Raw genomic sequence first — 12,179 nt, 5'->3', positions numbered from 1 at the left:
TTCATTTTCTTTTACGTCAAGCAAACATAAAACACGTCTAGTGAAGGCAGGTATTGTTGTTGTTGTTTTTTTGTTTTTTTTGTATACAAGAATGAATAAATGAAAGAATGAATGAATGATTAAATGAATGAATGAATAAATGAATGAATGAATGAATGAATGAATTGATGAATGAATGGACGATTAACTGACTGACTGACTGTTTAACGACACAACAGCACGGAATTGTACATCTGTGGAACAGTTCATATAAAAGATCTTGCTAATGTAAAAAATGTAGCGGGTTTCCTCTCATTACGTTCCAATGTTTGACATTGAATGGCCGATGGTTAATAATCCAATGTGCTCTAGCGGTGTCGTTATACAAAACAAATTTTAACTGTGTACAGAAGATGACTATAAAAAACCCAATATAGTACATTTTCTCCCTTGTGCTTTTGTCTGTCTGTCTGTCATATTACCGGACCAAAGCTGTAGTTATACACCAACACAATTTAAATCTTAACCGATATAGCTAAGAGTAATTATTTTACACAGAATGTGACATTATTATAACATAAATATCCAATTATCAGAGCCGGTGTGACTAGCAAATCTTGCCTCGGGGAGAGAAAGAAAATTACATAACGTCCTACAAGACCTTCAAGTAACTCCCTGAGGAAAGAACACGGAACACTTGTTAAATGTCGCCAGAACACTGCAACTTTGTAAAGACGAGTAAACAATGAAGTCATTTGTATTTTATAATTTCTCCATTCAGTTCTGCAGAAATACTGACTACGAGGATTAGTGGGTTGTTTTGTTGGTTGTTTTAGAGAAGGTGTGTGTGTGTGTGTGTGTCTTTGTGTGTGTGAGAGTGTGTATGCGTGCGTGTGTATGTGTGTGTGTGTGTGTGAGTGTGTGAGTGTGAGAGTGTGTGTGTGTGTGTGAGTGTGAGTGTGTATGTGTGTGTATGTGTGTGAGAGAGTGTGTGTGTGTATGTGTGTGTGTGTGTGTGTGTGTGTGTTATAAAACCCTCTTTAATAGGTAAAAATAAATTTAAAAACAACTGTCATCAGATCTTAAAGAACCATGATCATTATTCATGGTACATTTTGTTGAAACTCATAGTTTCTTGCTCAGAATATTCATTCATTGATTATCTAACTGTGATATTTGTGGTTTTGCACAGTTCTTTACGCTGTGTTTTAGTTTAACTGTTGAATTTTTGTGTTGGTGTTGATCATCAACATTTTTGCATTTACCATAGTGTGACACCCAATAGCCGATGTATTTTTCGTGCTGGGGTGTCGTTAAACATTCATTCATTCATTCATTCATTCATTGATTTTACTACAGCAAGTTGCTTGCAGGCATGTATATTCTACTTACCTTACAATGGCGACGTGCAGTTCAATATATAATACGTTAAAGGGACATTCCTGAGTTTGCGGCATTGTAAAATGTTTCCGACTAATAAAATATTTCTAAGATTAAACTTACATATGAAATATATTTTCTTGTTTAGAATATCAGTCTGTATATTTAATGTGTTTCTGGTCGTCTTAATATTTGTAAGAAGCCCAAACTGGATTTTGTCTTCAAATATATTCGTACGTACGAAAAAATAATAATTAGGAAATAAAATAAAATTTAACCTAGTAGAAATATTAGAACGATCAGAAACACGTTTAATATAAAGCCACTGATATTTTATGCAGAAAAATATATTTGATATGTAATTACAATCGTTAAAAAGTCTCTGTTAGTCGATAACATCTTAAAATTGCAGCAAACTCAGGAATGTCCCTTTAATAATAAGGGTACAACATTGAACAATACATGTACATCTTAGAAAAATATACTTAGGATGGAATGAATGAATGAATGAATGAAATGAATGAATGTTTAACGACACCCCTGCACGAAAAATACATCGGCTATTGGGTGTCAAACTATGGTAAATGGAAAAAACAATTGATGATCAACATCAATATAAAAATCCAACAGTTAAATAAAAACACAGTGTAAAGAACCGTGCAAAAACACAAATATCACAGTTAGATACTGACTTTTATTCAAAATTTCAATTTGTGCTGTATTGGTCATTCTCAAAGACAATGTTACACCCCTGCACCACGGTGAGGTTATAGCACGCGCAGGGGCTACTTAGGATGGACACACTTGTTTATAAGAAATTAAGGATATAGACAGATAGTTTTAGTTATTACATTAATAATGTTACGGGTGGAGACAGATTATAACATAGCCAGTTGTCTACGATTAGTAGCTTCAAAAAGACATCGTCCTAGATTACGGAGCTGCATAACATTTTGAATACTAAGTAACTGAATTAATTTGAATGTAGATGATGTCAAAAGTGGCGTATGGTAGATTCCGTTCTATATTGGAATGAATGTCAGCAACACGGTTATCTTCCTGATGCTATGGATGAGGGTTTTAGTTGACATATGTTAAAGTTACGACATACTTACGACGTACACTTACGAGTGGTATGCATAATTATTTGCACATTTTCGATATTTTGATTGACAGGCGATAGTCTCGAATGCGCCCCTAAGCCCGTAAGAAGTGAGGTTTAAAAAGTGTGCGGTTATAGACATGTACCGCACACTTTTGTTAATAGGAAAATAACTTAAGTGTTATACAATTACTGATACAATTATATATCCTACTCAACTGTTAAGATATTTGGTCCCTCAGAGTATAAGCAGTTTATTCCTTTCGATATGAAATTGGACAATCTTGGATTGGGGTATGCCTGACGAATTAGTCCCGAATTAGGTCCACTATCCACATACGCCGATTTAACGTTAAAGTTTGTTTTGTTTAAAGACACCACTGGAGCACATTGATTAATCAATCATCAGCTATTGGATGTCAATCATTTGGTAATTATGACTCGTAGTCATCAGAGGAAACCTGCTACATTTTTCCTAATGCAGCAAGGGATCTTTCATATGCACTTCCCCACAGACAGGAAATCACATACCACGGTCTTTGACCAGTTGTGGTGCACTGGTTCGAATAGGAAAAACCCAATCAGCTGAATGAATCCACCGAGGTGGTTCGATCCTGCGACGTAAGCACCTCAAGCGAGCACTCGACCAACTATGCTAAATCCCGCCCCTCAATGAAATAAAGAACCATCTTATTTTTATTACAACCTTAAAATTGTTTACTCTTTTAACCCTTTTTACCCCAAGCTTTATTCGATGTACTAATCATTCTATTAAAATCTGCTGGTGTAAAGTCGTGCACGGTGTTAAAAGGATTAACCTTGGTGAATCTAACCTGTTTTGCTGACGGAAAAAGAAAAGGAAAAAAAAAATGAAGAAGGAAAAAAACAACAAGAAAAAAACACCTTCACTCAAGTCAACGCATTCGCGTGGTAAAGTGTAATACAATCAGTTAAGAAAAAAACCGTGAATGACTAATATAATTATACAGTTCAAAGAATTTGAAGCTGAGGGTTGAAACATGGGCTAGAAGACAACATCTGTGATGTTACATGAAAGGGACACTTTCAGCAGATTAGATTCCTAATAGAAGAGTTTACACGTTTGAAGTCCATATTTCTCAGCTTTCATATTTCACAACAAAAAACAGAAGTCGACTTAAATCTACATGATTGGGTTGGAAAAGGTGCAAGTGTTCTTTATTTACTCCTGATGCGTGTTCGATCCACGATCAACCGTCGTCAGTGGGTCCTTTGGGCTACTTCTCTTTCCAGCCAGTGCTCCACAAAAGCTGTTGTATGTACTATCCTGTTTATGCATATATATATATATATATATATATATATATATATATATATATATACCATGTCAAAAAAGAAACGCATAGGTGATAGGGAAAGAAGAAAATGTTTGATTTTACAAAATATCGGGTTTTTTTTGTACAATGTTGCTGAATGACCATGTTTGTTAATGTTCCTGGAATGAAACAGCATGCCCAAACGCACCCTGAAACATATTTAACGCACATTTTGGCACGTTGTGCGACAATTGCAGGAAATCGGCGTGAAATGGTCAGATTTTGGTGAATGCACGTGAAACTCGGGGAAACGATTGGAGTATTGGTGGGTATTTAAGGTTGCAATGCTCGCAATGATGCCTCATTTCCATTTCGACGTAGACGAGTTGCAAGATGCCAAAACTAAGCCTGCCGAATCGAAACATTGCAATAGGCCGCCTCCATTTAGGTGAATCGCAGTCAGCAGTCGCACGCCACATGAACGTCCATCAGAGCACCATTTCACGTCTCTGGGACAAGTACCAGCAGTTTCAATCAGCTGAAGACCGGCCCAGACGCGGAAGACATCGCATAACAACTGCAGCACAATATCGCTACATCCGGGTTCTGCACTTGCGTCACCGAACTGCCACAGCAACGGACACTGCTGGACGCATACCTGGTTTGAGAAGGGTGTCTGCACAAACCATTCGGAACCGACTTCGAGAAGCTGGTTTACGGGCTAGGAGACCATATGTTGGCCCCGTCCTGCGACGTCAACATCGACATTTACGTGTTCGCTGGTGCACGAATGTACAGGGGTGGAACTTGGGAAACTGGCGGCGAGTAGTATGTTTCAGCGACGAATCACGTTTCCTTCTACAGCGACGTGATGGACGACAACGTGTTTACAGAAGTCAACGACTGCTTCGCCTAAGTTGACAGATTCGGTGATGGGAGTGTCATGATGTGGGGAGCCATCTCATACACCGGCAGAAGAGAACTTGTGTTCATACAAGGCAACCTGACAGCTGTACGCTATCGGGATGAAATTCTTCGCCGTCACATGCTTCCCATTTTGGATCGACACAACTCTTTCAGCAGGACAATGCCAGCTCGCATACGACACGTGTAACAATGGATTTCCTACAGAATGAGAATCGCCAGATCTCAACCCCATTGAACATTTATGAGACGAACTGGACAGACGTGTACGCCAGCGTGACCCGGAGTGTCAGACACTTGTTTGGTGACGAAAACGCCTCCACTGCCGTCAGTCCATAGCAAGAACATTGTCACATACTCATGTCAAATTTGACTGTGATATGAACATAAATAACGAAATTATGCCACATTTCTTTTTTGACAGAGTATATATATATATATATATATATATATATATATATATATATATATATATATATATATATATATATATAAAACCAATGAAAATAAGGATGAGACATCAATTTTAACGCATTGCGTGAAATTAAAAGCGTTGGCGTATTTCGATTCTGATAAACAAAGCAGGAGTGTACGAGTCTTATGGATGACATTATGTAATAAAACAATTATTGACCACATTTCGGGCAATGTCATGTTTTATGGACCGAAGAAACTGACACTGATAAAATTTTAAATAAAATACTTTGATTATATTTCAAAGTCTGTTGTGTTGTGAAAATAAACTCAAGTTTATGCGTGATCTGAAGAAGATCTATACATCAATGGGGCTGCTAGTGACTGTGACGTCAGACGCTGCTCCCAATGTAAACATTCTTTGCAGGAAGCTACTTACTTTTTTGTTTAATTAAAAACGCTGGCTAGTTCCGAATGAGAGCGAATAATAAAAAATTGAAAAATAGAAGGTAATTTGATGTTACAGGAAGTGTTTATGTTATATTTATTTATGCAGTTCAACAATTATTGCTGTAAATGGATGTTTGAAAAATGAGAAAACGATCTACCTGAAAATTGAGCAAAGATACGTCATGCGCACAACTCGTTTCCTAGTGACATGATATACACTTCGAATTATCAGGTAGGGTTATCAAGTCAGTGGTTGCATGATATAATTGGATTGTACGTGCGTTATTTATATATATACTACTCAAAAGAATTTAAGGGTCAGACGATATTTTCGACATTATTTTCTGAATGTCAATTATATTAGCTAGACCATAATGTCACGCATGGTATTGTTCCATTTTGACGAAAGTGGGTCTAAGCAACCCATAAATGAATTAAAATCCACTGTCATTGACACTGTCGACTAGTTCTAATGGCGAAAACATGCTTACATTTGCACGTAAATTAGGGCGAAAGCGAAAGGTCTGCTAAGTGCCCATAACTTGCTTTTTCACAAAGCGCTTCATTTGCACGCTTTGCATGTGTATTCCATGTTCCCAATGCTGAATTTCCGTATAATTGGAGCTTGCGTTCGTGTACAGTGCACATTCCAAATTCGACAATGGTACGACTTCAACTGACTATCGAAGATCGAGTAAGGGCTATTGCTTGGCTTCAGGATGGCAATACGCAAAGAAATGTTGCTCTGAGACTTGGTGTCAGTCAGAGTTTCGTTGGCCGACTGTGGCAACGGTACCAAGCAACGAATTCTGTTCGAAATCGTCCACGTTCGGGAAGACCCCGAAGCACTACAAATAGAGAGGACCGCTACATCACCAATATGGCTCTACGTCAACGCACAACCACTGCACGCCGATTACGTGACAATCTGCGGACTGCGACTGGAACTGAGTGTCTGATCAAACCATACGCAATCGTCTGAGAGCCAATAATCTACGCTACCGTCGCCAGGCTGTTCGACCACCACTCCTACCACGTCACAGAACGGCCAGACGTCACTGGTGCACACTTCATCTGCGGTGGCAACGTGTTCATTGGGGTCGAGTGATGTTCACTGATGAGTCCAGGTTTAGTCTCCAGTTCAACGACGGTCGGGTTCGTGTCTACAGACGTCCTGGGGAGCGCTTCGCTGATGTTAACGTTAGACAACGTCACCGGTTCGGTGGTGGCAGCGTCATGGTGTGGGGCGGCATCTCTATCCACCACAGGATATGTGGTGGATGGCAATCTGAATGGAATCCGCTATCTGAATGAGATTATCCGGCCGTTGGTTCTCCCAGGCCTTCAGCAGATTGGCGGCGGGGCAGTTCTGGAGGATGACAATGCCAGACCCCACCGCGCCAGGGTGGTAACGGACTTTCTCAGACAACAAGGTATCGCCAGTATGGATTGGCCAGCATATTCGCCTGACTTGGCCCCAATAGAGTACGCCTGGGACGAATTAGGCAGGAGAGTTCTGAATAACCATGCGCCTCCGGCCAACCTTCATGATCTGGGTCAACTTCTTATGGCAGAGTGGCAGGCCATTCCCCAAGAGTTCTTCAGACGTCTGATCAACAGCATGAGGCAACGATGTGTCGAGTGTATTCGCGCCAGGGGTGGATTCACACACTATTAAACGAATGTTCTAATGTGTAAAACACCTTCCATGTTTGACAACCTTCAACTTTGACAGCATGTCATGTGACTTTCTTGTATACAGTGACGTTTATTTGTGTTTTTTTGTAAATATGGAACAATAAATTAACTTTTTGGTGTAGTTTACATCATCAATCTAATACACTCTGAAACTTATTTGGTTATAAATTTTTGACCCTTAAATTCTTTTATATATACTAGCAGACAGGTCTATACGCACAAGCGTGAAGATATATATTATCAGATCTTTTGGTGAGATGCTCGATCTTGATTTGTTCTCACGCCTAGGTGAAAACTAAGGTGAAGGTAACACCTGGATACAAAAATAAGGTCAGTGTGCCAAAACGGTCACATTCAATGCCAAGGGTCACTTGAGTGACCAAACTAGTCATGGTTGCATCTATGTACGGACATTCGAGATAAAGATACCACCCGGGTCAAATTCACGATCAAACTGCTGTGAAGCATTATTTAACTCATTTCATATAGCTTGTACACATATTTTGAGTTTTTTATTTTATTATAAGACAGTCTCAGATGTTTCGTCTGTAAGAGGACAGTCACTCCAGAAGACGATACACCCAACTTCGTTTATAGAACTGTCGCCCCCTAGTAGGATTGTCACTCCCCAGGGTGCTACAATCTACTTCGTTGTAGTAGGATTGTCACTCCCCATCTCCCCATGAATACAATCCACATCGTATGTAGCAAGACTGTCACTCCCCAGGACTACACTCTACTTCATATATAGAAGAATTGCCACTCCCCAGGATTACAATCTACTTCATCTATAGAATAATTGCCACTCCCCAGGACTACATTCTACTTCGTTGTAGAAGAACTGCCACTCCCCAAGACTACATTCTACTTCATCTTCAAGATCTCATTAATCAGCTCCTACTCCCTTCGTTGTTATAGGAGATTTTAATGGTCACCACACTTTGTGGGGATGCGAGGATGTAAATATTAGAGGAAAACAATTGGTAGACTTAATTCTCAAAAATGACTTATTTTATTCAATGATAAAAGTCATACATATTTTCATTCTGCAAGTGGTTCTTTCACTTCTATAGATTTAACCCTTTGTAGTCCTTTTCTTGATTTCTCCTGGAAAGTTGGTTCAGACCTTTGTGGTAGTGACCACTTTCCCATTATTTTGGAGAATGATGGACCACCATCGCTTTAAAGGGTTCAGAGATGGAAGTTGGCGAGGGCAAATTGGGGTCAGTTTCAGCATCTATGCAGCACTCGACTGCAACAATTTGTCATTACAGATGCTGCTGATCCCATGTCTTTGTTCGCTTCCATCTTGAAGGACATTGCAGATGAAACTATTCCTAAGACTTCGGCAGTGCCAAAGCGTTTCAATAAACCATGGTTTAATGATACGTGCAAAGATGCATTCAAAGAACAAAACAAGTTGCTTGAGCGGTTCAAACGTGAACCTACAGCAGACAACCTGGATGCATTTCGCATTGCTAGGGCTAAGGCTCGAAGAGAGATTAGACAGAGTAAGAAATCATCTTGGAGAACTTTTGTCTCCAAGTTGAATTCACAAACATCCGTAAAATCTGTCTGGAATAGGATCCGTATAATCAAAGGTAAAGAATCCAGTAATACAGTTTATCATTTATCTGTCAATGATACGGATGTCACGTCTCATTGTGACATTGCCAATGCATAGGCAGACAACCTATCTCATAATTCATCTTCTGCTTTCAGTACAGTTGCTTTTACATCTGTCAGAACTAAAGCTGAAAAGCAGTCCATTAATTTTTCATCTGAAAATGCTGAAGTGTACAACAGGCGTTTCTCTATGGGGGAATTGCAGGATGCTGTTCATAGAGCCCACGATACTTCAGTAGGACCAGATGAAATTCATTATAAGTTATTAAAGCATTTACCTGAATCATCTTTGATGGTTCTTTTGAATATTTTTAATAACATCTGGATTTCTGGAGACTTTCCTTCTGATTGGAGGAAAGCAATTATTATTCCTATTCCCAAGCCTGGTAAGGATCCAACTAATCCTACTAGTTATCACCCTATCGCTTTGACAAGTTGTATTTGTAAAACCATGGAACGAATGATCAATAGTAGACTTGTCTGGTATCTTGAATCCCACAAATTGCTCACTAACGTGCAATTTGGGTTCAGATCTAGACATAGCACGGTTGATCATCTTGTTAGATTTGAAACGTTTTGTAGGGAAGCTTTCATCCATAATCAGCACTTGGTTTCAGTGTTTTTTGATTTGGAGAAAGCTTACGATACCACGTGGAAGTATGGCATTTTAAACGACCTCCATGGCATGGGTCTCTGAGGTCGACTTCCTGTTTTTATATCTCAATTTTTAAGAGATAGATCTTTTAAATTCCGGGTGGGGTCGACTTTGTCCAACATTCACCCACAGGAGATGGGTGTGCCTCAAGGTAGTATCCTGTCTGTAACTCTTTTTTCTATGAAAATTAACAGCATCACCCAGTGTTTAACTCCTGGTGTGGATTGCTCGATATATGTCGATGATTTTCAGCTTTGTTACAGATCGTCCAATATGAGTATCATTGAACGTAAGTTGCAGCTTTGTTTGAATAAACTTCATCACTGGGCAATTGACAATGGCTTTCGATTCTAAAAGGCTAAAACGGTTTGTATGCATATTTGCCAGAAAAGAGGTCTCCACTTAGATCCACAGTTGTTTTTGGACAAAAATCCAATTCCAGTTGTGGAGGGGACTAAATTTCTGGGGGTTATATTTGCCAGGAAGCTATCTTTTGTGCCCCATCTTAAATATGTTAAAACGAAGGGCTTAAAAGCTCTTAATATTTTAAAGGTTATTGGTAATACGGAATGGGGAGCAGACCGAAAGGTTATACTCCATCTGTATAGATCTCTTGTGAGGTCTAAACTTGATTATGGGTGCATTGTGTATGGGTCGACACGCAAGTCGTACTTGCAAATACTAGATCCTATACACAGTCAGGGAGTTAGGCGTTGTCTTGGTGCATTTAGAACATTTCCTGTAGAGAGCTTGTACGTTGATGCACACGAACCTTGTTTGGGTGCTAGACGTGCCAAGCTTATTCTGCAGTATGCCACCAAGATTAATTCATTACCAACACATCCTACACATGATGCGGTGTTTGACAACAAATATATGAGGTTGTTTGATGCAAGGCTAAATGCTATTCATACATTTGGTCTTCGCATTAAGCGTTTTTTTATCGCTTTCCAACATTGATTTATCAGACACTTTGGAAACTCCTTCACATTTTGTTTTACCACCATGGTGTATTACACCACCTAAAATTGTGTCTGATCTTTCGCATCTGAAGAAAGATCGTACAGATGTTGTTGTTTATAAACAATTGTTCATGGAAATTCAGGACAGGTACCGTGATTACATTCCTGTGTATACATATGGATCACGGGATGGGAATTCTGTGGCCTGTGCTACAGTTTTTCCATCAGACACAATACTTTCCATGAGACTGCCTGACTCGGCATCGATCTTTAGTGCTGAAGTTTGGGCAGTCATTAAAGCCTTGGAAGAAATAAAGGATTCTAGTGCATCCAAATTTATTATTTTTACTGATTCACTTTCGTGTCTCCAAGCTTTGCACAATATGAAGCTGATACGAAAGTGTGTCTTTTTATCTATTGCCAATAAAGATGTGGTATTTTGTTGGGTACCCAGCCATGTTGGTATCAGAGGTAATGAAAAGGCAGATTCTGCTGCCAAGACTGCTTTGGATTTGCCTCATGCCAGGGTTGGTGTACCGTATACTGATTTTAAATACGGTATTAACAAATTTATCTTTTCGACTTGGCAACATGATTGGGACGGTGCGGTTGCGAACAAGCTTCATTCTATCAAGCCAGTCTTGGGAGAGTGGCAGTCCTCCTATAGACAGTGCAGGACGGATGAGGTAGTCTTGTGTCGTGCCCGCATCGGTAGTACATATTTGACTCATTCATTTAATTTGAAGAAGGATCCTCCACCTCAGTGTGAGCACTGTCAGTGTACTCTGACTGTGCGCCACATTTTGGTAGAGTGTACCCATTTGAAAGAAATTCGAAAAGATATATTTGGACCACGAACTGTGATGGAATCCTTTCGATTCCATCCAGAAGTTTTATTGCAATTTTTACGTTATACTGAGTTTTATTCTAAATTTTAATTATATCTATTTGTGATATTTGTATTTTTACACAGTCCTTTACACTGTGTTTTTATTTAACTGTTGAATTTTTATATTGATGTTGATCATAACTTACTGTTTGCCTTTACCATAGTTTGACACCCAATAGCCGATGTATTTTTCGTGCTGGGGTGTCGTTAAACATTCATTCATTCATTCATTCATTCATTCATTCATACATTCTACTTCGTTGTAGAAGAATTGCCAATCCCCAGGACTACATTCTACTTCGTTGTAGAAGAGTTGCCACTCCCCAGGACTACATTCTACTTCGTTATAGAAGAACTGCCACTCCCCAGGACTACATTCTACTTCGTTGTAGAAGAACTGCCACTCCCCAGGACTACAATCTACTTCATCTATAGGACTGCCACTCCCCAGGACTATAATTTACTTCGTTGTAGAATGACTGCCACTCCTCAGGACTACATTCTACTCCTTCTATAGGAAGACTCACTTCACAGGACTACAATCTACTTAGTTGTAGGACTGTCCCTACCCAGAACTACAATCTACTCCTTCAATAAGAAGACTGGTACTTCCCAGGACTACAATCTAGTTCGTCTGTAGGACTGCCACTCCCCAGGACTATAATCTACTCCTTCTATAGGAAGACTGTCACTGTCACGACCGCCTTACCTCGACTATGATGACTGTAAGAGACGCCTGGTCTGGCGAGAACTGGAGCTGGACTTTCAGTTTGCCGGTTGACTCGATCGGCGGCGCGAACCTCGG

The 12,179-nt window shown here is 39.6% G+C and overlaps 1 protein-coding gene across 1 annotated transcript in view; it reads right to left on the bottom strand.

Annotated features, from left to right (window-relative positions):
• The window catches only part of LOC121369750, a 121,368-nt gene that overhangs the window by 18,388 nt on the left and 90,801 nt on the right, over window positions 1-12,179 (bottom strand). Inside the window, exon 10 of the mRNA XM_041494807.1 lies at window positions 12,084-12,179. This exon is cut by the window's right edge and continues 66 nt beyond it. Coding sequence (XP_041350741.1) covers window positions 12,084-12,179 — 96 coding nt within the window. The remainder of the gene's footprint in view (window positions 1-12,083) is intronic.

The sequence above is a fragment of the Gigantopelta aegis genome, chromosome 4 (genome assembly GCF_016097555.1).
Source record: "Gigantopelta aegis isolate Gae_Host chromosome 4, Gae_host_genome, whole genome shotgun sequence".
Classification (NCBI taxonomy): domain Eukaryota; kingdom Metazoa; phylum Mollusca; class Gastropoda; order Neomphalida; family Peltospiridae; genus Gigantopelta; species Gigantopelta aegis.
This window is presented reverse-complemented; position numbering and strand designations above follow the sequence as displayed.